At 34.8% G+C, this 26227-nt stretch overlaps 1 protein-coding gene across 9 annotated transcripts in view; it reads left to right on the forward strand.

Moving 5' to 3' along the window:
- TMEM161B (transmembrane protein 161B) overlaps positions 1 to 26227 on the forward strand; it is a 72333-nt gene that overhangs the window by 13257 nt on the left and 32849 nt on the right. For 2 of the 9 annotated variants that reach the window (XM_058727578.1, XM_058727596.1), the window contains exons 2-4: positions 9279 to 9382; positions 20832 to 20915; positions 22996 to 23093. In XM_058727578.1, the coding sequence (XP_058583561.1) occupies positions 9279 to 9382; positions 20832 to 20915; positions 22996 to 23093 (286 nt within the window). Of the gene's footprint in view, positions 1 to 233; positions 383 to 9278; positions 9383 to 16043; positions 16434 to 18082; positions 18148 to 20831; positions 20916 to 22995; positions 23094 to 26227 lie in introns of those variants that run through there. The other 7 variants (XM_058727619.1, XM_058727648.1, XM_058727585.1 and 4 more) reach the window with 6 other exon arrangements.

A 26227-nucleotide genomic window follows, 5' to 3' on the forward strand; every position in this document is an offset into this window, starting at 1 on the left:
GGGACTGAACTCACAACTCTGAGATCTGGAGTTGTACACTCCACTGACTGAGCCAGCCAGGTGCTCCTGGTTTTGCTTTTGTTTTTGAAGCTTAGTTCAGGCTTTTTGGTGTTCATTGGATTATTTCAGAGGGCTTCTAATTTACCTCTTTGTTTCCAATTACTTTTCACTTTAATTTTCTACTTGGTGGCATAGTTATCTTTCCAAAATATATATATATCTTTCCAAAATATATATAATGGATTTGGTTCATTCCAGTCTTAAGATCCTGAACTTATTTCCGAGTACCTGAAGAAAAGTCCATTATGTGCAACCCCTATCAAAGTCTAAAGCATGTGGAATTGCTCATTGTTGTGGATCTTGCCATTTACTCTCTGTACAGGTTGGTGTATCTGTCTAAACTTTTTTCTTTTTCTGTGTGAGAGTGGGATACTTCTTTAACCTTTTAACACTAATTCACATGTCACCTCTGTGAACCAGTCTTTCCCAGCTCTCCCACTTGGATTTAATCGCTGCCTTTCTTGGGGTGCTCACATAACACTGGCACTGACCTCTACCATACCACTTATCACATATTATTTGTAGGTGGCAGTCAGGAGTGGTTAACACTGTAAGAATTTGATACAAACACCTGATGCAAGATATGAGTTATTCTCTAACTTTGAACTTAGATATGGATTGGTTCCAAGACCTAAGATAGACTAGATTGTAGCCAAAGCAGTGGTATTTACATATTGAAAGATAGAATAGTTTTTATCTAGGTTTTTGTCTTTGGAAAGAGTATATCAATTGGAATGCAGTTTTATCAGTTGAAAGTCTAGAAGTTTAGCCAGATTTAAACATATTTATCCATATCTATTTAGGGTTGAGAGTATTTTACCCCCTAGCTATTCTTTATATTCAAACTTCAGCACTGAATGAATGAGCTATCCCTCAGTGCTGCCTTTTGGTCTCAATCACTACTCACCAAGCAGCCTACTTATTATTTGACCTCCATAGGATCATTAAGACAGTGATTGAATGGAACACTTAGTGTACTTTAACATCTGATCTACTTGATAGTTTATGTTTCACTGTAAATTAGTTGATAAAATTCTTACAACCTGATTATTGCCAGTCTGTTTCATGTAGATTGGTTGTACCAGTGAAGCGTTTTTTGTGTGTGTTCTGAAAAGCTGAGAATGTAGCTAAGTTGCTGTCCTTGGGAGGCCTGCCTGAGGCTTGATGTTCCTGCAGTTTTCATGCACATTGTCTCTAGGATTCTACAATCACCCAAACCAAAATATCCTGAAAATATCTTTGAGATTGTCTTCATTTTTATTCTACAGTTGTTTTCCTTCATGTTCATTCAAAAAGTTTGATTGGTTTTCTTCTGACATACTTTATCTTTTTTTTTTTCTTAGTTTGAACTGCTTCTACGTTAGTCTTAGGTTTTCTTTTTAATTAATATATTTCTATGTCTCATTTTTCTTATATGTTACTGGCATTATTTCATCTTCCTATCCTGTTTGCTTAAAAGTCTTCCAAGGTGATCTTATGTGTCCTCTTGGTTTTGAAGACTCAACAATGTTAGATTCTGTCTTCATTTTATTTCCTCCAATTCTTTGCCCTATAATACAAAAAGCCTGCTTTGGTTGAGCTAAGATTTTCATTGTTGCATGGTTACTCTCTGTTCACATTTTCGTTTAGCCTCGAATTCCCTCTTACTCTTTATCTCTGTGATATTAGTTTCCATGTTAGGTTTCACTCTATGAAACTTTTCTTTCTTCTTCTTCTTTTTTTTTTTTTTTTTTTTGTTGCTGTTTTATTATTTTTGAGAGAGACAGAGTGTGAGTGGGGGGAGGGCCAGAGAGAGAGAGAGGGAGACGCAGAATCTGAAGCAGGCTCCAGGCCCTGAGCTCTCAGCACAGAGTTCATTGTGGGGCTCGAATCCACAAACCATGAGATCATGACCTGAGCTGAAGTCGGGGGCTTAACCGACTGAGCCACCCAGGTACCCCATCTATGAAACTTTCATATGCAGTTTGTTCAGTTTCTTTAGCTTTTGTTCATAGTACTGTCCAATTTTGTCCTGCAATACTGTCTTAATTTGTTGGTACCTAGTGTGATAATCTTGGATTTTAAGTTCTGTTAAGACATATTCTTTTGCAGTGTTGCCATTCATTTAGTTGTTCAACAAATATCAAATGCCCTATTGTATGCCTTGAACTATTCTAAATGTCATTGTGCTAAGTATTTGGGATTTAAGTCTGTGAAACACAAAGTTCCTTTGCCAACTTCTTGATAACAGCCAGAAAGATATTGGATATATGTTAGGCAGATAGCCTGTACTTGTAAATTAAATTTTTATTTGCTTTTCCTATTTATAGATATAAATAATTTCTACAGTGATATAATTTGGATTTGTATCATTTTTCACATTGTTTGACCGAGACCCTAACTAATTCGTCACATAATATATGGTGATATACAGTTCTTATCACCAAAGTAAGAGAGATTATACCTGCAGTACTGCTACTGACTTTAGCACAGTTCTTCCTGTCATACCTGAGCTTAGCTATCTTAGTGCTGCAGGGTTAGCAATTTTTGTTGAATACTGATCTGATCCTACTACTTCTCATGGGTTTCCTGTTGCCTTTAGGTTACATTCTAAACCCTTTAGTTTTGAAGCAGATACCACTGATGGCTCATTCACTCAAGCTGAGCTCATTGGATTTTGACTCATGCTTTAACATCCAAAATGCCCTTTCATAGGTTTTTATCCTTAATAATTTCTTTCTCTCTCTCATTTTACTGTGTTCTCAGAATCTTCTGCCTATCCTCTCATCACTTTGTATCGTAATGGTCCCTTTACTCTCCTAGTTCCCTGGCTGCTCATTGGTGACTGGGACTCTGCTATTTCTCCCTATTGCATTTGAGTGATCTAATGCTCAGCACATGTACTTTGTTGCTCGCTCATTAAATGTTCATTGAATGGGCTGAATTGATTTAGTGGAAAAAGCTTTAGGTTGGAAATTAAGGGTCTGGGTTTTGGATAAGTCTGACTTTGATCTTTGTTGTTTGAACCCTGATTTCCTCATTTGTAAATTGCTCAGAGATAGTTTAAGTGCTCAAAGTGTGAATTCGAAGTTTTATGTAAATCTAGGTTGAAATAACAAAATGTATACCTTTAAATTATTTGAGCATCTCTTAAGTCTATCTCAACATGTCTAGCTATCAGTAAAAGATATAAACAGTCAAGAGACAAAAATTAGGAAGGTTATTGGGTAACGTTGGGTGCTCTGATCAGATGAGGGGCCACCAAATGTGGGGTGTCCCAATTGGATGGGGACCGGTGGTAAGGCAGTGAAGAATTCATCCAAGGCATAAGGAGATAGAAGTTTACTGAATACACTCAAGGGAGTGGCTGGCAGGACAATAGAGCAGAGGCTGCCACAGGCATTGGTGAGGGGCCACATTATAGGGTGGAGTGAGGGAATGTGGGGACTTTGGAATTTCCCCTTTTTTGGTAATCTTAGGAATTGTGCCTGGTTGTAATTGGTCAGTTAGGGCCTATACTTATTTTGAGGTGGGTTGCTTAATGAGCTTGTTTGTAATCAGCTGGGTGGTCTGTCTGGTTGCTATGGGCCCTTTTGCTTTACTCAGGTTAGCTTTGCTCAAGCCTATTGCCTAAAAACAGCCTCTATAGGTAATATCCTCTTTCCTTTTTCTCCCTTCTAATTTATTCAGGGAGATTATACTTGAAATCTTTTGGGGGTGTCTGAGTCCCAAGTGTATATGCAAATATGCCTTCTAATGTTAAACAGCATGTGCTTTGTTTCAGTTGGTTAGCAGGAGAGCTAGTTTAATGAAACAAAACAAAATGTCAACTCTACTAAGTCTGACACAGTATTCTGAGTTTTATTTTCCGTATTGACAAGCAAGATAAAATGTTGATGTTTGATATATTTTATTTCTTGGAGAGTTGTTTAATTTTCCTTGGTAAGAACTTTTTAAACCTACCCAGAAATGATTACTGACAAAACTTGAAATGATTATTCTTCTAGAGACTAAAGGCAAATAACTTTGTCTTGCTCTTCATGGCTTCAGGTTAATAGATAATAGAAAGTTATCTTAAGTTGAAACCTAAGTTGCCATAGTATTTCACCCATCTTGGGTCATATGAGCTATTTCACGAACATTTTTTCCCACTTTTAGTTATCAAGAGAATCAGGGCCTACTGACAATGAATCTAGACAGAAACCATTACTTTGGTTAAATTTTGATGCATTAATAAAAGCATTAGGGCTACTTGAGTCATTGATCCATGTGGTTGTGTTTGAGACTTGAGCCATGATGGACTTTGTAGCCTCACTATATCTCTCCCCAGTTTAACAGTTTTCTCTTGTGAAATATTTGATTGTTTATGGCTAAATGTATTTAATCATTGTCTTTAATTAAAAATGAGAAATATTCAGGGAATTTTATTTTTAAGTTAAACAGTTCAGTAATCCTGCTTTTGTATAAACTTAGGCATACATAGGCACACCTGAGTGGCTTAGTCGGTTGAGCGTCCAACTTTGGCTCAGGTCAGGATCTCATGGTTCATGAATTGGAGCCTGGAGCCTACTTTGGATTCTGTCTCCCTCTTTCTTTCTCTCTCTCTCTCTCTCTCTCTCTGCCCCTTCCCCGCTTGTGCTCTGTCTGGCTCTCTTTCAAAAATAAACAAACATTAAAAGAAAAAACTTAGGCATACATAGATACTAAGTTGGGCAGTGAAGGCAGGTTATTGGAATGATTTTTATTTATTTATTTTTAGAATGGTTTGTTTCTAAATTTCAAATTGTTGTGTCCCTTAGTTAATGAGTTGAATATTTTTATACTTTAACACATTAATCCCTAGAATGTACACTATAATTGCTAATTTCATAGTAAAGTCTCAAAAGTTTGTTTAAGTTTAGTATTAATCTATTAAGTTGATAATATATAACTGGTAACATACAATATAATAATTTTGGTGAAATAATTTCCACATAATCTTACCTCTCTAAAAATTAGATAACATTCCAGGAAAGCTTCATTGACTTCTATTAGAAAGTCAGAAGAAGACTGACTTATATAATAATACATTTAGGACAGTATATAGATGAGCTTTGGGGAAAATATTTCTAGCTTTTTTTAAAAAGGTAGAAGTGGCAGGGTGCTTTGGTGGCTCCCTGAGCCACTGGACACTGTTAAGTGTCCCGACTCTTGATTTCAGCTCAGGTCATGAACTCACGGTTCATGAGATCAAACCCCACATTGGGCTCTGCACTTGACCTTGGGGAGCCTGCTTGAGGTTCTCTCTCTCTCTGCCCCTATTCCACGTGTGCACCCTCTCTGTCCCAAAATAAATAAGTAAATTTAAAAAAGAAATCTGTTTGAAAGAAAAAGTGGACGTGGCATAATGAATAGTGTTCAGGTTACATTTTTGCCTTGAACATTTTTTAGTCAAACATTAGCTACTACATTGAGAACGGTGTTTGCCCTTCTTGGTGTTCTCTTTAATTCTTCCTTTGCCTCTATATTTGATAAACTTTTGAATTCTGCACAAAGATATCAGAATGCATTTCTCTTCTCAGTACCAGAGATACCACTGTAATTTAAAGCTTCATTATTTCTGGTCTGGGCCATTGTAGAAACCCAGTTCATATTTCTAATTATCCTCAATCCGGTTTGCTGATACTTGTTTTTGCCTTTGCATGGTTTACATCTTCACTTCTGCATCTATCAGCAATATCATGCTTAGTGATTTGAAGCAAAAGGAGAGAGTTGAGCAAAATACCTCTCTTTCACTGTTCATCACATTCCATCATATATATTTCCATATCAGTCTTTCTGAAATGCCATTTAATACCTGTAACACTTACTAGATATGACTAAAATATGATTTCTGCTATTAAGGAGTTTACACTCTAATAAATTGGTATATGTATATTTGTGAGAGGTTGTACTAGATGACCTTGAAGATTCTGTGATACTATCACTTATTTCTTTAAAGACTAGATTGAGGTTCGCTTGGTCCACAAAACTTTTCCTGACTAAAAACTTATCTTCTGCTTTTAACTCTATAATCTCAAATAGACCAACCTTCTGACATACTTGCTAATATATTTCTTGGCCTTGTTCTGCCTGAAAGAGTTCTTTGTAATGGCATTCATTGTATGGAGATTGCAGAACTTCTATCACAAACTACACAGAAAATAGGGTAGTAAATTCAAGTGATAGGAAATGTGAAAGTAGAAAGGTAAAAATGTAACCTTTGATGTTAGGTGAATATAAAAGTGGTCTGAACCTTAACCCAGTTGGTAAAATTTAAGGCAGTAAAATATCCACAGTAAAACGAGAGTTGAGGCAGGTTTCAAAAGCATTTTAAAAGCAGTCCTGTTTAAGAACCACTTTTACTTCCTTTTTTTAGAGAACTGTCTGTACATATTTTTCCTCTTTTTTTTTTTTTTTAATTAGGCATTTGGTCTGTTAGTACAGTAGTTATTCCTCCTCATCCCCACTATCCACTGTTTCACTTCCCATGATTTCAGTTACCCAAGGTCAATTATGGTCGGGAAGCAGATGATCCTCTTGAGATACGGTCAGGTCAGTAGGAACCAAATGCTATGTCACAGTGCCTGCGACATTCGCCTCACTTCATCTAATCACGTAGGCATTTTATCATTTCACATCATTACAGGAAGGAGGGTGACTGTAGTACAGTAAGATATTTTGAGAGAGAGAGAGACCACATTCAGGTACCTTTTATTACAGTATATTGTTGTAATTGTTCTGTTTTGTTATTAACTATTGTTAATCTCTTACTGTGCCTAATTTATAAATTAAACTTTATTGTAGGTATGTACGTACAGAAAAAACATTGTGGATATAGGATTCGATACTATCCAAGGTTTTGGTCATTTACAGGGGGGTCTTGGAACATACCTCCCACTGATTTGGTGGGGGGACTACTGTAGTTGATTTGTAAGAACTCCGTTTATAATATTTAATAAGGAAATGATCCCCCTGTCATGTGAATTACAGATGTCTTTTCCCGGTCATTTGACATTGTTTATATCATTCTCTATTGCAGAAATTTGATTTTTCTTAATTCATAAAGTTTACTTTTTAGAGTAGTTTTAGGTTCACAGCAAAATTAATTGAAATGTATAGAGTTCCTGTGTACCCTTTGCTTGCACATGTTCACCCTCCCCCTCTATCACCGTTCCACCCCACAGTACTACATTTCGTACAGTGATGAACTGTTGGTGGCACAGTTTGTTATAATAAATGAAATTTGATTTTTTTCAACTTAGTTTTTAGTTTTTTTTTTTCAATCAGGAGACTTGTCAGTTTAAAAAAAATTATTTTTAATGTTTATTTATTTTTGAGAGAGACAGAGATCATGAGAGGCAGAGGGGCAGAGAGAGAAGGAGACACAGAATTTGAAGCAGGCTCCAGGCTCTGAGCTGTCAGTACAGAGCCTGACGTGGTGCTCAAACTCATGGAGTGCAAGATCATGACCTGAGCCAAAGTCAGAGGCTTAACCGACTGAGCCACCCAGGGGCCCCGAGACTTGTCATTTCTTGAAAGCCTTCTCTCTTCTTGAAATTTAAAAAGTTTTCTTACAGAATTAAAATAAAAACTTCAAAAGAGTTATAATAGAGGTAATAACAATGACAATAACAACAAATAGTATTCATACATATGGAACTTTCTCTGTATCAGGCATAATTTATAACCACAGCTTGATTAGGTAGGTTAAGTGAATAGCTTTATTTTATAGGAGAGATAATAAAGGTACATAATGTTTAAATGACCTTTGCAAAGTCATGCAACTAGTAGTTGGCTGATTTTATCCCAGGCAGGTTGGGTCTAGAATCCATGCTCTTAAACCTGTACACTATACTGCTTCTTTTAAACATTTTTATATTTTTATGTACTTATTTGGTGTATTATGTTTGAGGTAGGAATTCAGCCTTATTTTTGGACTGCTTGGATAGAGGGAGGAGCTAGCAAAGAGGAGTATGAAGAATTGATTGTCATGGTGTGAGTAAAGGAAGGCATGTGGTAGGCCTTGTGGGATACTGCTGAGATTTAAAATAAGGAAAGATAATTTGTTAAGATGAGGTGATATTGATGGTAGATCTTTCAATGGAATGGGCTGAAGCAGAACGTCAAATGGGAACTGTGTGGGGATGTAAGAACATAGAAGCAACTGGAAATAAGTCTTTTGTCAAGTAGCTATGAATATTAGGGAGGAGGGCTGTGTAATGAGGGAAAATCATTGTTATGTTTCAGAAAGATGAAAGAGACTTACAGACGTTAAAATGCGGGTAGGAAGGATTCAGATACAGAAGAGATTTTAGAAGATATAGTAAGTAAACTATTCAGAGGTTGACGTTCCTGAAAATCAAAAGGAGGATGGGCTCTTAAGCACATTTGCAGGGATTTGTGTAGAAGATGCTCATTATTTCCAGAGGGTAGAGGAAAAGATGGGTGCAGATACAAATTATTATGAGCTTCTTAGTGAAAAGGGAGGGTTTTCATTTAATGGTGTTTATTTTCTTTGTGAGTACAAGATGAGGGAGGTTAGAAGTGTGGAGATGGGGAAGGTTTTGAATTCGTTATAGTAGAGAATAGGGAGGGACTGATGAGAGTAAACTAAGGAGGCTTTTGGACATTATTGAAGGCCCACCCACTGGAAGTTGGTGATGACAGCACGAGTTAATTTTTTTTCTAGTAGTGACTTTTAGGCCAGTTCTGTCATCACACTTAATATGGTTAATGCTCTTTAATCATTCACTTAATCATTTAATTGTTCACTACCACCTTAGAAGTAAAAGGTAGGCATACTCCTTTTAAAGCTTGCCAAGCTCGTGTTTTAAGTGTATTGAATAGAGTAAGTTTGGAGAAAGATGGAAAAAACGACTACTTTTTACTTCATTTGGATACCCTTAAATAATGGAGAACGTTTCTTGGGAATTGATTTTAAATGTGCATGCTAACCCATTTAACTTTTATTAACATGGATGTTACCCTTGGGGAATTTTGTAGAGGATTATGAGATGAGATTAAATGTTTTAAGCTTAAACATGTGGTCTTGAATGCTTAAATGCCAGAATAATAATGTATTTTAATTGTAAACTCATCTTTTTTAAAGTCTAATTTTTGGAATGTATACAAAGTTTTCCACCAGTGTCCTCAAATCTAAATTTATTCATTGTTAAACTTGTTTGTTTGTTTGTTTGTTTGTTTGTTTTTTTATACAGGGTGTGATAGGTATACAGCTGGTCGTTACCATGGTGATGGCCAGTGTCATGCAGAAGATTATACCTCACTATTCTCTTGCTCGATGGCTACTCTGTAATGGCAGGTAAGGCAAGGTTAGGCTGTGTCTGGTACTTTGAAATCTCTCTTTAGTTCAAGTCTCAGACTGATGGACTTACCAGAAGTTAAGCGTGAATTCCTGTTTTCTAAAAACATGACAAAGGGAAGTTATGAGAAAAATCTAGCTTCCTTATTTTTCTTACTTTAGATATTAGTAGTTTATTTTTTTTAGTACAAAGGTAATGGGATCATGGTGAAGAATTCAGTCCTCCCCCTTTCATGTCCCCTTTTGTCCATTGCCATTGAAAATACCACATCACTTTTCCCATAGTTACCTCCTTAAACAGTTGGTCAACACAGGGAGGAGACTATAAATTGAAGTGATTAAATGTTTTTACCATTGTTGGGAAAATGACTGAGAGCATATATTTGATTATTGATGACTCATTTGAGAGTTTATTATGAGAATTAGGGATTCTTTGTTTTACTGCAAAGAATTTTAAACTTTAACTTAACAAGGAGAGGGCAAAGTTATTTTGCTGGTTTTAATTTTGTTTACTGTGCTGTAAGCTTACTACTATTCCCAATCCTTCCACAAAAGAGCTCAGTTGCCTTGCTGATACGTGTACAATAAAATAATGTCACAAGTAAGGAAGTTGAATATAGGGGATATGAGACAATTGCAGGAAAATGCCCTATAGAAATACATGCCAAGATCCTGTGTAATTATGAAAGGTAAGTTATAGATATGGTACCACAACTATAGTTTTATTCTAACTGTTCATCTCCAGTAAATAACTGCATTCTCTTAATTTGTAGGTCTAGTTTCTTTTGTTTAGACCTTTTGGAGTTAGAAAACAATGGATAGATCTTATTCTCCTAATGATTTCATACACTGCAAGACAAATAATAAGCTTTATGATTAGATCAAGGTCATTCTATCCACAAAGCTTAAATCTCCTTTATTGAATTTATTTTCTGTGCTTCTTTTCATATCATTTAAATACAGAAAAATATTATTCAGACCGCTTAAAATTTTTTTTGACCGCTGGCGCATCCATGTGTGCACACCCACACAGAATGTGTGAGAGAACGGCTATTTAAAAACATAAGTTTTATTAGCAAAGTAAATAATAAAGTTTTAGTAAACTTTAAAACCTCTGTCAGCGTTATTTATAAGAGAAAAGTCAGTCATCTGTAGCTAGTTTTTAAATGTGTAGTCTTGTTTACTTTTTTGCTTATCAAAACCCTTTTCCATAGATCATGAAAGGATAAACATCAGCTGGGCAAATTACCATTCATTCTAAATAAATGGAATCTGATTTAATGAACTAGATAAAAGTATGTTAAGGTAGCTCGTTTCTACTGAGAATTCATATTTATAGATTCTGTTTATGATGAATCTCCAGTGAGACTCCAGATCTCTTTGGCTCCAAAGATCTTGGCAGTCTTGTCTCATTTTAGAGTATAGGCAATTTCCTGTTCTTACATAATCTGCTTTCCATTTGTTTTTGTGAAACTTACATTTACTAGTAAAAACTAAAACTTCAGAGATTGAAAACCAAATTCTTTTCTCTTAATATTGGAATTATGTATTATAATTAAAATGGGGTTTTTTTGGACAAATATTAGCATGGATGTAAATATACATACTAGATGTTTTGTAAATACACATACTACAGATTTGAGGGAGAGTTCAGCATTTAAAAATAAATATGAAGTTGATAATTTTTTGTAATCTTGATTTGCTTTTGTAAACCGATTAACTGTAGTGTTAATTAACATTGTCTCTAATTCTAAATCAGGTTCCAACTATAGCAATCAGAATTTTCTAGAAATAGTTACTTACTCCTTGTTTCATTTCCTCCGTTTTTTTTTTTTTTATTTTTTTTATTTTAATGTGTGTGTGTTTAAGATTTATCTTTTTTTAATGTTAATCCTGGAATTTTTAGGTCATGAAGTTAAATCGCTTAATGTTGTTGCCTAACTGTGTTCAATAAGATCATTGATTTTATCCTTTTGGGATAATTAGTGTTTCACCAACCTTTAATGATATGAAATTATGCTGTTTTAATATTGATAAAATGTAAAATCCCTTGTGAATTGCTTATGTAGAAATATTGATCAGAAATGACAGTTTGCATTTTAAACCATATGATGCTGTTGAGTTAAAGAGAAAGATCTGAGGGCATTCTTTATCATCTGTAACATGCTTAAAAGAATTTGAAGGGAAAGGCTCATGAAGACTTAAAATTATGAATAGTGTAGGAAGGCTTGGGAGTGACTGTACTGAATGGAACAACTGAATAGAACTATTCAAATGTATAGCTGTGTAGATACCATGAAAGGTTAATCGTGAGTTTGACAGAAGAGAGTTGTTTTTAGGTTCTGTATATATCGTTCTAATATTTGTCCCACTAGTATTGTATCTTCATATTGTAAATAAATATTCATATTTGCCTTAAAAGTTATGGCCTGTCTTTTTGTATCATATAACTTAATTTATGTCCATCTCTCATCAGTCTGTGTCTTTTTGGAATGGAGGGTTTAAAGTGCCATTGGATTTTATTATGTTGATTTAAAGAGTAAGCCTACCATTTACTTAAAGAAGTCAATATCTTGAAGCAATAAACAATTTTTACTTTATAAATTACTGGCTTGTTGATTTTTAATATTAGAAAAACACTAATTTTCTAGCTCTTGTTAAATAACGTATATTGCTGTTAGTATTGTAGATCTCTAGTTTTTAAAAAAATAACTGCATCGTCTTTAGCCTTGTTTAATGCCATTAAATTCCCTTTACAATGTTATAAAACTTAATACTGATCAAAAGTTTTATTTCTCTTATGCTGTTTGGACCTGTACACTGTGAATTAGGAGAGGAGATGCACTGGGGTATGTTATGACCTCAGAATCTCAAGGTCTGAACCTAATGAAAGTTTCTGATTCTGTTTCCTCAGGCAGGAATCAGGGTCTGATGGGAGAGTTAGAAAGGGTTTGTTGGGCAGCTCTTAAGGTAGATTCTTGACAAAATGGTATTTTAAAGATTCAGCTGTCTTTCCAGTGGTGACTTAGGGACTCTAGGCTTCTTCTGTCTTGTGGCTCTTGTATTCCTCCTGATACCTTGGAATCTTCTGTTAGATGTTGTATCTGTTGGCAAATAAAGGGAATAGGCTATGGATCTTTCAGGAGATGCAAGGGGTCACACTTCGAAGTTGATATATCATTTCTGTCCACATTCCATAGGCTGGGGCCCTGTGACTAATTAAGGCCAAAGGGCAAGTGTGTCTGGGAATGTAGTTTTCATTGTACCTAGGAAGTAAAAGCAAGATTGGTGAGGGTCTAGTCCTTCTCTGCAGTAGGTGATAATGTGTTTACGAATGAGAAAACTCATTTAACTACTCACAGTCACATACTGAAAAATGAAACAGATCTAAGCTTCTTATCCTGAAGTTCAGTTCACAGTATAGTCTTTATTTGATTTATGGAGCTCATCAACTCCAGACCTTGTCCTGGAACTGACATACTTGAACAGAGTTTGGAATTTGGTGGAGGTGAACTTTTCTACAATTATTGTGACTTCTTTTGGCAGTTTACAGAGTAATTTTTTAAGATTTTTTTTCTACCTTTTGTTCCTAGTGATACTTAGCCTTTTATAAGCTAATCCTACAGGTTATATATAGTTAGTGTATGGTTTCTCTTCACTTAATGTATTCTTCTGGCTTTTCTGTGACTGCATAGCCACCTTTTATTCTAAATTAAAAGGTATCTCAACATTGATTTTGATTACCACAGACATGCTAAGTACAAAGTAGAGTTTAAGAAATATCATCTGTTCAAATTATACTTCTCACCTCATTATTTGAAATTAAATTTATCCCACATTACTAAATTACAGATATTTTGTATTCCATTTTTCCAGGGTTTTTTAATAGAAAACATATTTTTCTTCTGAGAAATGTTTTTCTCCTTTTTTTTACATGCCTTTTTATATGACTATCAGATTTTGTTGAAGGGATTTTGCTTTAACAAGAACTTAAGTAATAAAATCTCTTCTGCCTGTAACCTGTGAGCATGTATTATTAACTTTGAAAACCCGACGGTGAAGAGTCTAGTGCTCTCAGACTGCTCTATTACCCCCTCTCTTCACAAAGGGAGGAAAAATCATCGGAAGTTGGTTTGTCTGAGCTGCTTTTCCCTAACATAAGGAACACTTTGAACCATCGTTCAGATCATCTGAAGATGTTCTTTATCGTGTCCAGCATACCACTGTATTGTAGCCATAGTATTCTCTACTTTCTATTGTAATTAAAGTTCCTTTCTGTTTTGAAGTTTGCTTGGCCCCTCTTTTCTTGGAGAGGTAAGTGATAGGTTACATTCTTTGTACATTTGAATAGTGGGTTTTGCATGAGGAAGTAGGATTTTGCTTTATTTATTTATTTATTTTTTTCCTGCAATAGCTTCCTTGCTGGATGTGCTTTCCATTTCCCTGATTGTTTAGCTCAAACCTTATGCATTCTTCTACCCCTTTATCTCCGGAGACTCTCACTTTGGTTTGCTACTTCCTGTCATGTGTCCCTCATTGAAAATACATTATAGTTGGATTTACTCTGCTTTTGTCTGATCCTGTATTGGGTAAAGAGCACAGTGTACCAACACCTTCATATTCAGTTGCTCTAATTCTTTTTGCCTGTTCTCTTTTGCATGTTACCTGATCCAAGAATCTGCAAGTTCCCTTTGGTGAGAGAAACCTACTATTCAAATGCACAGTAGGTGGGACCTATGACCTAAGGGAAAGGTGTAAACAGTCAGCTACTACCCCTGTGGAATGCCTGAGCCCTTGCTCTCTCCTTGCCTTAGTCATCTTAACTTCCAGTTCCAGAATGCCATGCTGTCCTATTAAAATTTCCAGTAAATAACAAGATAATGTGTGTGTGTGTGTGTATGTATGTGTGTGTGTGTGTGTGTGTGTATATATATATATATATATATATATATATATATATATATATATATATGACAAACGATATTTTAGCTACTTGTGCTGAAAGGTCTTCTGGGTTTTAAGCGGTATTTGTTTTCTCTTAAGTTTGTTTTTTCTCACTTGTCGAAATTATTGGGATTTAGAATGAAGACTGAAAGTGTCTATATGACCTGTGTTTTGAAATAGAGTTTTGTATTGATTATGTATTAAAACTTTTTTAGCTTGCTCTCAGTACTAAGTTTTTCTGTATTCTTGTTTAGATTTTCATTTCAAATTTCTGAAATTTTTACTTCTGAAAAATTTTGAAGTGGTTTGCTTTAAATTACATTGCTGTTTAAAATTTTTAAGGAATCTACATCAATATATTTTATACATATATAAATGTATGTATGCATACATTTTCTGATACATATTTTTTCAGTGCTGTTGAACTTCAGTAAGAAAGATAATGGCCTGTTAGTATGTTATGTAAGAGATTTACAAGAAAATTATTAAAAAAATATTTCAGTGATTGAGTGAAGTGTAACCCTAGGTTGGCTTTAATTTCTGAGACACTACTGACAATTTGAATGACACGCAAATTTGTGAAGTGAACGTAAGTGGAAAAAAAAGCCACTCAGTAGCCAAGGTAAATGTCATAAAATACAGTGAGATTAATACATTTAACTTAAATGCAAGAAGTTCAGTTTTTAGTGAGATCCTCTTAATACCTTTTATTTTTTAAAGTTTTTCCCCGTCTTTCAAACACAGTAATGCGTGTGATAAAGAAAAAGGTAATAAATTGATAAAAAGGGAAAATAAGAGGTAATGGACTGTATTCTCATCAGCTAAAGACAATCACTGTGTACATTTTGTTGTATTTCCTTCTAATCTTTTCTATTCATATTTTCCTCTCATGGTTGTGATTATATTGTATGTGCAATTTTAGAACATTAACGCAAAGCATTTTTCTCTAATTGTATTTTTGTAACCATTCTTATTAACTGCTACATAGAATCTAAAGCTAATTAGCTTTTATATCTGTCTTCCAAGCCCATATTAGAAAGGCATGGTGCAGCAGTTACAAGCAGATTGCGAGTCATTTTGCTGAGATAGACATACCAACTAATAGCAAAAGACAAGACTAAAAACTGAGACCAGTGCTAAAGTATAGTACAAGGGAACCATATGGTATGGAATCCAACTGTGTACGAAGCACTGACTGTTGAGGAAAACTGTGCAGCTGTACTTCTAGATTTTACTTGGAATTTTCAGATCTTAGGTGGCTACTCCATGCTGCCTGGCTGTCTTTGTATGCTCCACTTCTCTGACAGCTTTTCAACCCAAACCCTTACTCCTCAAATAGTATGCATGCCTGCCTCAGCCTCAGCTCTTGAAGCCAGAGCTCTGCACTCATTTTCTCACCACCAAACCCACAACCCTAGTTACCTGTGCAGCCCCTCTATATTTGTAAAGAATGTTTGTATATTTTAATTTTGGCCCATGGAAGAGGTGTCCTGTCTGTCAGGCCTCAATTCCTACATTTGTGCTCTGTACCCCTTTCCCTCTTTTACCTAGACTGCTCCTTTGGCCATTTCCTTTCTTCCCTGTCATAAGTTGCTTCACTTCCATTGGGAATTATTCCTGTTAGCACACACACCCATACACATGCTTCTTTTTTTTTTTTTTTTTTTTTTTAAAGATCTCTTATTCAAAGTAACAGCAACTACAAATAAAGAAGAGTTACAGCCCTGCCTCCCTCTTCTGTCTTAAAAAACAAAGCCTCTCCCGTGTCCATTTCTTAGTTTTGACCTATTTCCCTGTTTTCTGTTATAGCCAAATTTGTTACATGCATTGTCTTCATGAACTCTACTTCTCACTTCCTTAATAACTGTTTAGTTTTCTGCCATGTGTTATCTTCCCCTTAGGTGATATTATTGATTCCATAAATACCACAATTGTGTAATGACCCCAGGTTATCTCTGAGCTCTAGATTCGAAAATACAGTTTTCCTCTTGATGTTTTCACTTGATATTTCATAGGTACTTAAAAACTCAAGCATGTTCAGATTCATAATTCTTCCTGTTCTACTCCATCTGAGAAAATGTACCACCATCTTCCTTAAATCAGAAAGGTAGATATCCTTCATTGTTTTTTTTCCACTTCCTACTTTTAGTCTATCACTGTTGATTCAGTGTCCAAAATATATTTCCTTCTCTCCTTGCCTCCATATAATTCACAGAGCAGCAAAAAAGATCTTAAAATGTAAATGAAGTTATTTCTCTATCCTGTTTTGAGACTATTATTTTAGCATAAAATCTAAACTCCATACTGTGGCCCAGGAGGATGTGCATGATCTGATCCCTTTTTATCTCTTCTGCCTCCCTCATATGTTTCTCCTTGCATATGGTGCAGCCGTCTCTTTGGCCTTTTGGTTACTGCAGCCTTCTGTGTTCTTTCATGCCTTTGTGCTTTTGGACATGCTCTTCTCTTCCTCAATGCCGTTCTCCTCCATTCTTCTCATCCTTTAGGTTGCTGGGTAAATGTCATCTCAGAGAGATCTTTGTAACCTACAACCTAAGGCTTTTCTCTCATTCTCACCATTTGTTAGGTTCTTTTATATAGTATTGGACTTGTGGCGGGGTTTTTTTTGGCCATTTTTTACTTGGTTAAATTCTGCCCCAACTGGAATACAAGCACCAAAAAAGCAGGGAGTTTATTGTATGTGATTACATCTCCATTGCTCAGCGGAGTACTTGACCATAGGGGACTCCATAACTGTCTGATGAATGGTTGGATGGATGGATACATACATGAGTAACAGACTAGAAGTGGCCCTAAGAGCACCCAGCAGCCTAAGGTTCCAGCTTTGAACAATAATTTTTACTGATGAAGATGACCCATTTGTCCAGTAAGAAGTATAATAAATGCAATCTATTCTAGAAAAATGGGTTCACAAAATGAGATTAAACAAGCTCAAGTATATTTAAAAAGAAAATGAGTCCTAGAAAATGTTAAGGATCTTAAAATATTTCATTATTATAGCATTCTAAAAGTAATTTAAGTTTTCCTATACTAAGAGTTCTTTTACAGATTAGTAATAATTAGCAATTATTCCTCAGTGCCAAACAACTAATTTCAGTCTTTATAAATGAGTTATTGCATAAGTGATCTTCTCAATGTTATGCACTCAATCTTTATCATTCATGGATTGTGTATTTGTTATTTGCTTACTTGCTGAAGTTCATTTGTAACCCCCCAAATTCATACTGGTGGTGCTTTCAAGATCATTCATAGACATATCCAGATTGGCAAAATATTTGAGTGGCCCAATGCCCACGTTCCCAGCTGAGGCCTTGTTTCACTTTTCATATTATAAACAAGTGTGCTTTTTGTGGTCTGTTTAGTACCATGTTGTTCACATTTTAGCTTTAGCTTTTTGTTGATTTCACTATTTAAAATGGCCTCCAAACATGGTGTTGAGGGGTTGTCTAGTGTTTCGAGGCATAAGAGGGCTATGATGGGCCTTATGAGAAAATGCATTAGAAATATTCACAGAACTCAGGAAAATACTATACTTATGATTATAGTTATTAAATAAGCTTTGTTCAGGTGTGAATTACAGTGCTATTGGCTGTGAATTTAATGTTAATGAATCAACAGTATATATTAAATAAGGTGTCTTTAAACTTAAACACACATAAAACAAGGTTTTGTATTTATTGGTTGATGAAAATGTTGTGACCAGAGGCTCGCAGGAACCTAACCCTGTATTTCCCCTAGGAGCAATGTTCAGTGTTCGCGGCGACTTTATAGAACATAACTACCGCGAATAACGAGAATCGACTGTAAGTTAAAATTCTGGACTTAAATCGAAATTTCAGGAAGTGCCTCCTCACCCATGTTAATTAGAGTTGAGTGACTTTTTGGTTGGGATATATTTTATTTTAAAACCTTTAAGGGGAGAACTGAATTAATTTTGGTTCAGTGATCCTTTTTGAGCACTTACTATATGCCAGTAACTGTACTAGTTTTGAAGTATACAATAACAAGTAAGTCTTAAAATCTTTACTCTAAGGATCTTTCAGTTAGGGGAGTATTTCATTTTAATCCAACTGGTCTGTTACCAACTGCAGTTTAATTTTGACACTACCTGGAGTTAATACAGACTCCATGGGTTAAAGACCAATTTCTCTGTAAGAATGCCTAGGTTTCCAGATGCCAGCTGCACGTTCTTGGAATCCTCAGGCCACCCGTATTTCTGTATACTGGCTACTGGCTACAGATTGGGGCATTTTTATGACCCCTCTCAGGTTCATTAATTTGCTAGAACAGTTAGAACTCAGGAAAGTGCTATACTTATGATTACAGTTTTATTATAGAGATGGTATAGGAGGAGATTTCGGAAGAAGTGCAGTTTGCATTCCCTCCCTGTGGAGTCAGGGCATGTCACCCTCCAAGCACATCATTGTGTTGACCAACCAGGATGCTCCTCTCACCTCCAGTGTCCAGAGGTGTTTTGGAATTCCATTTTACATAGGTATGACTTTAAATAATTGGCCACAGGCTTGAACTTAATCTCTAGCCCACTTCCCCTTCTTGTAGATCAGATGGCTGAGGATCCCCACTTTAATCATATAGTTGGTATTTCTGGTGACCAATCACCATCCTGAGGCTATCTGGAGGTCCACCTGGAGTCCTCTAATTAACATACCAAAGATACTCCCTATCACTAAGGAAGTTCCAAAGACTTTTGAAGCTCTTTGCCAAGAATGGGGGGCAATGACCAGATACATTCTTTTTTTACACCATAGGGCAACTTGCCTTATAAATAGTAAAAGGTAAACTAGAAGTTTGCCAGATAGGGGCATTGATATTTATAAGCAGATACAAGAATATATGCAGAAACATCAAGGGATGAAAGAATTTGTAGAGTAAAATGTCACTTAGTCTAGCTAGAATGTCATGTTCCAAGGGGGAGTTGTTGAAGGTGAGTCTGGTAAAGTAGATAGTAGTCAGATCATCAAAGTCTGTGGAAATAGGAGGTCACAAATCCTATGCGCATATGAGCCTTACAGTGTGTATTCTAACTTTAATGGAAAATTTCAAACATATACAAAGAGTAGACAGACTAATACAGTGAATATGTAATGATTTTTATGATCTCCTATGTACATATCACAATTAACAGCTGGTGGTTAACATGTTTCATCTGTTTTCCCCTTCATCTCTCCTCCCCCTAACATATTACTTTGTAGCAAATATTATTTCATTCATAGATATTTCTGTGTATATCTTTAAAGTATATAAGCTTTTAAAATAACTATAATCCTATCTTTACAGCTAAAAAAATTTTAACAGTAATTTCTTAATGTCATCAACTATCCAGTCATTATTCAAATTGCCAGTTTTGCAGTGTTTTTAAAAACAGCAAATCACTTGCTAACTTTTTAAATTGTGACATTTTACTTTTAAAATGTAGATTTTTTTGTAAGTGAAAAATTGGAAGGTTTAGCAATACTAGGTGTATGTTTCTCCTTTATAAAAACAGGGCCTTGATCAAAGTCTTTGCCTAGCTGCCACTTACTGTTTTACCTTGAGAAGACTCTTATAAAGGATTTAAACAGTCATTTACCTTAATAAGATTTGCATTATGGAAAGATAACTAAAGTTGGGATCAAAATGCACTGAGGAGAGTGTCCTGGCAAGACAAAGAGACCAGTTAGAGAGTGTTGCCAATAGAGCTAGAGAGGGACATGTGCTGAACTTAAAGTTCTTACAGGGAGCAGAGAAGTTAAAATTTTAAGAGTTGAAGAACAGAATTAATGATAATATGTGGTGAGGGCACATTGAAGATGAAACTAGAATATCAAATTTAAGTAGTGGGTAGGAAATTCAGGTGAGATAGGAAATTGAGAATGAACAGGTGGGTGCTTGGGAGGGAGTAAGTGATTTGTTTGGGTGTTCTAACTACATGGTGGAGGTGAATACACCCTGTTGTTGGTTAGTTAAACCCTAACTTAAAGGGTTTTGTAGGTACAACTTTTTACTCTAATTCTTCAACACATAAAGTTTCAGAATTCTCCAGGTAAAGGAGGGGAGGATAGGAAAGTAAAGACTACTTGTAGTTTTGAGGACAAAGGATTCTTTTTAAGACAACTGTCAATTACTTCTATGTAAATGAGGGGTGGGTGGAAATTCTAATGTGCTCTTACCTGCAAAGTTCACTCCGTTTACTTTTAATAGTAAGCCTGTATAGCCTTAATATATATTAATACAATGTCAGTTTTAAGAAATATATCTACAAACAGCATTGCAGGGTCTGGCATCTAGTAAGTGCTTGGTAAGTGCTGGGTTTGAATCAAAACCCTTTTAAGGCTTAAGCAGTAGTATTTAATTCAGATGAGAGTTTTTCACCTGATAATTCCCTTCAGTGTCTTCACACGTAGGAAACTCAATAAATATTTGTACCATAAATGAATAATTCTGGTGATTTTAATTTCTTTATTTAAAAGGATTCTTTTTTTCTTAGTTTGAGATGGTATCAACATCCTACAGAAGAAGAATTAAGAATTCTTGCAGGGAAGCAGCAAAAAGGGAAAAGCAGAAAAGATAGGTAAGTTACATTGTTGAGTTTGTAAAGTGTTAATATTTGACACATTTGATATAAATATATTTTTTTACTTTGGTTAAATGAACATTTACTGCTTATGCCATGTGCAGTTAATACATTTGAGATCAAAATCCATGATCTAACATAATTTTAAATTACCCTTTAAAAAACCCCAATATGTAGTAATTTAATATATAAGCACAGAAGCGAATATTTTACTCAAGAATGGTTAACTTTATTCTTTTTTGTGTTTAAATTATGAAAACAGTACAGCCATCATATTAAAACTTGGTGGGGGTTGACTGGGGAGAAAACCATAGCCTGTGTCTTTACCCTATAACTCATTTACAGATACCTGTTGGTTTGTTTTTTTCCCCAGGTTTTGCTTTTATTCAGTATTAGTTTTTAAATAAAAGGGGTAGACAGTACAACTTCTTAGGTCCCATTCAGTTGCTGCATATTATATTGCCATTTAAAGTTTATGAAGAAAACTGCCTGCTAATAAACCTCACTGAATGGACGACCAAACTTACTGTGAAATGGAAGGACCAAACTTAGTAATTTTCTAGGATCTCTCCAGCTTTAGAATTTTATATCTCTATTTAAATTGAATTCTCAAGAAAAGTACATGATAATTACCCTCACTATATGGACCTTAGTGTCCTCAACTGAGGAGGATTTTAGGACCTGAAACTATGATTCTAATATATTACAGAATGTCATTGACAACAACTTGTCACCAAATTTCTCCTGTGTATCATAAAAATTATATTAACCTGGGCTAATGCATTTGTAGGTGCTAGAGTTTTTTAAAGCATTAATGATTATTTGGCATGAAATTGAAAATTTTAAAAAGGACCTTTTTTTCTGATCTTACTGCCATTCTCTTTTGTGCTTATTACAAATACACCTTGAAGATCATTGAATATTTAAGTGTAAGCCCTCCTTCTCTTTATTATTATTCTGAAAAGGCTTGATTTATTGACATAATTAATATTTTTACTGAGGTTTTCCCACAATAATTGAAAAATGTGTCTTGGTATTGTAATTAATGCTATTGAAAATTTATTATTTTCTATATACATGTGATTGTCTTTAAAAATTAAATTTAGGAATGATCACATGTGTACCTGAAGAATTCTTTTATTTCTCCCATTTGTGATTCTCAGAGCAACTCCAGATTAGGTGTTCACATTATTGGATTTCTCATGCACATAAATCTTAGTATATTTCTTCAACTCTGACTTGTTTATAGCTACAGGTTTCTTTATGTGTAGACATGTATAATTTCAAAAAGAAATGCGTTTTGTCTTCATTTGTTTTTACTCTTATACCTAAAGAAATAGTTGAATAGTTTCAAAGTGAAATGCAAGAAAAGATTCCAGTTTTTATGTGTCATGTCATAGTAGAGCTACTTTTGGGGCACCTGGGTGGCTCAGTCAGTTAAGCTTCCGACTTCAGCTGAGGTCATGATCTCCTGGTTCATGAGTTCAAACCCCGCATTGGGCTCTGTGCTGACAGCTCAGAACCTGGAGCCTGCTTCAGATTCTGTGTCTCCCTCTCTCTCTGCCTCTCTCCTGCTTGTGCTCTGTCTCTCTCTCGAAAATAACAAATGTTTAAAACAGAAGAAGAAAAAGAGCCACTTAACCTTATTTTAGGTTTTCTGAGATTTTCTTCCATTTGTTTAAATATTATGTGATAATGGTATTTCTTTAATTTTAGAATTGCTTTTACTCTTATACCTAAAGAAAGAGATGTTATATTGTCTTTAAATGTATAGAAGAGAGAATAAGAGAAATAGAGTGAAATGCTAAGCTAGCAATCAAGATTTTGTCACTAATTTAGTACCTCCTACCCCGGTAATCTGTATGATTCACGTAATAATTTACATCTACGTTTCGTAGTCCCCCACCCCTTTAAAAACTACTTTTGGGTATTCTACCTCCTTTTTTGATGAAATATTAGTAATTCTGCTTTTTTTTATACTGTGAAATTTAAAACCTCTTTTGTGATTAGTTGATACAAGCACTTGGATAACAGTGTAGGTAACTTGTTTTTTGTGTCACTTGTCTGATTTTTATAGGAAATATAATGGTCACATTGAAAGTAAGCCATTAACCATTCCAAAGGATATTGACCTCCATCTAGAAACAAAGTCAGTTACAGAAGTGGATACTTTAGGTAAGGGGAATCTTGGTAAAGTGTTTTGTAAATCTCATTTTATACTATGCTAGTGAAAGTGCTTCCATTTTATCTATTGTGGCTAGATTTTTTTGGTTAGTTTTTAATCATTAAGTCCATTTTACAGAATACGAAATCTTTTTCAGAACTTAGAAGCTCAAAATGACTTCATTTAAATTCCTTTGTCTATTCACCTAACTTGTACTAAGAATTATTTTTCCCATTTTTCAGAAGAGGCTGACTTACATGTTTGTTATGCAGTTTCTGTTTTATGTCGAGATCACAGTCAGTTTTCGTTATTTTGAATTCTAGACTTCTTACCATATGTGCCATTCTGCTCCTTTTATGATATGGCTTACAGAAATGCATTTGTGTGTTTGTATTTAATTACCTGTACTAGAATGATTCAGCTTTATGCTCATGTTTAGTAGAAAGGAAAGTGGTTTCAGAATAACAAAGTGGAGAGCACCTGGGTGGCTCAGTTGGTTAAGCATCCGACTTTGGCTTAGGTCATGAATGATCTCATCGGTTGTGGATTTGAGCCCTGCGTCAGGCTCTGTGCTGACAGCTCAGAGCTTGGAACCTGCTTCAGATTCTGTGCCTCCCTTTCTCTCTGTGCCCCTCCCCTGCTTGTGCTCTGTTTCTCAAAAATAAGTAATGTTAAAACATTGGATTAGGAATCAAAAAACTTGAATTCAATATTTGCTTTTACCCACTGTGTATCTCTAATAAGTCATTTGGTTTTTTTTTTCCTGTATATCAGTGTTTATAATTGCATAATAACTATGATGATTTTAAATTTAAAGTGAAATTTATGTGAAATTATTTGAATCATATAAGAGAATGATATCTAAGGTGAAACTGTATTAAACACTGATTTTCAAATGGGGCTGTACATCAGAATCATTTGAACAGCTCTTAAAAATAAAGATTCTTGGGGCACCTGGGTGGCTCAGTCGGTTGAGCTTCCGACTTCGGCTCAGGTCATGATCTCAGGGTCTGTGGGTTCGAGCCCCGCATCGGGCTCTGTGTTGACAGCTCAGAGCCTGGAGCCTGCTTCAGACTCTGTGCCTCCTTCTCTCTCTGACCCTCCCCCGTTTGTGCTCTGTCTCTCTCAGTCTCAAAAATAAATAAACATTAAAAAAATAAATTAAAAAAAAATAAAATAAAGATTCTTCATATCTACCTCTGGAGATCCAGTAAATCTAGAGTGAGTTCTGGGAATTGAATTTGTATTTGTTAAAATGCTCTTAGTGACTCTTATTTTTGACCAGTTTTGAGAACTAATGGTTTACATGATAAGTGAGGGATAAAAATAACATATTAAAAGGAATAATTTTGGTAATGTATAAATCATAACCACCCCAGAAAAGCCTTAAGAGATTCATGTAGCATCTCATATAGAATTATTTATTGATACAGAATGACTTCAAGATATTTGAAAGTTGATTCCATATTTACAAATATTTTACACATATACATATATATATATATACACACATACATATATATATATGTATATATATACACACACACACACACACACACACACACACACACACCTGGGAAGAGTGTCCTAGAACCCAAAAAATGTCCGTGAGGAACGGTATAAATCAGTTGTCATACTGGTTTTCGACTGGTTATGTCATCCACTTTTTTTCTTTTTAATTATTTTTCATGCAAAATTTAAAACATTTAAAAGCACTTTGACTTTTTGATTGGTTGTCACATTTCTTTTACTAATTTTATATGTGTGCTTGTATAAAATGTTCACAGATGTGTAAATACAAGAATATATATATATATATATATATATTTATTTATACATTCTCCCTGATTTCTAGTACATATTTTTGTAACTTTTACTAATAACTAATATTAAATGAGTAATTATCAACTTACTAACTTTAATAATAGCTTCAACTGAGTACTTGTCAGGCATTGTTGTAAGTGCTTTCCTTGTATTAACATTCTTGTAATTCTATAGGGTATGTAACGATTATCGACCTTTTTTGGGGGGGAGGGGCAAGGACTCAAATTCAATTAAATAATTTGGCCAGGGTTACACACCAAATGTGGTAGAGACAGTCAGTGAGAACTAGGCTATTTTAACGAACTTACAAAGATTTAAATTATGTCTTTAGAACATAGCTTATTCAATATTTTGTTTCATTTGTACAGTTTTGAAACTAACTGCGAATGATATTAGTTTAACAAGTGGTCACATAATTTCAAGAGCAAAATAATGGAGAGAGATTTTACTTATGTTTATATTTACATAATCATTTGTGAATGCATGCTGTGTATGTGTGTTTAGGTAAAAGTAGAGAATTTTCTGCCTGTATTTAAGGTATATTCACAAGCTTAACACAAACCACTAGGCTTGATGAACTATAAATTTTCTTTTGATTCTAATAGCCTATTAAAAAACACATATGTATATTATTGACTACAAAACAAATATAATACTTGGGTTAAATATGTAGCCAAGCATGTGTATAATTTGTACTTTTTTTTTGAATGTATATATTATTGCTATCCCAATAAGTATCCTGGATGTCTGTCTCAATTTGTATTAGCTCTATTACAAGAACCTCTTAAAGCGTATAAGAGTATTTGAAAAGTCACTTGGCTGTTTGCTGTGAGAGTTCTCTGGAGGAAGCTTCTGTGAATGTGAGCAGGCATGAAGATGTGGAACACTTACTTCACCCGTTATTAATAAAAATTGAAAGCCTTTAAATAAATGGATATTTGTCTATCTGTTCTACCCATTTCCCTGTCCTCCTTCTGGAAGGTTATTCAAAAGGATGATTGTAGTGGGGAAGAGAGGTGGCTAGAGGGTAAGAATCCCTCAACTGCTTGAGGGTAAATCAGACTGTTGTTCCTAGGCTATTACATCTTTCACACACAAAAAAGCTAACACACCCATAATAACTTGAAGCAAATAAAAATTGACCCAGTCGTAGAAGGATTTGGAATTTTTGCTATCTCACAGAGGTGTAAGTCTGGTTGGTTTGTTTTGATATTGTAAATAAGTCTTACTTTGAGACTGGTATTTTATTTTCAAAATACTTTTTCTGTGAGTGCGTGATTTTAAAATATCCTCAGATATTACAGTTTATAACTAAAATTTT

The sequence above is a fragment of the Neofelis nebulosa genome, chromosome 1 (genome assembly GCF_028018385.1).
Source record: "Neofelis nebulosa isolate mNeoNeb1 chromosome 1, mNeoNeb1.pri, whole genome shotgun sequence".
Taxonomy (NCBI): Eukaryota; Metazoa; Chordata; class Mammalia; order Carnivora; family Felidae; genus Neofelis; species Neofelis nebulosa.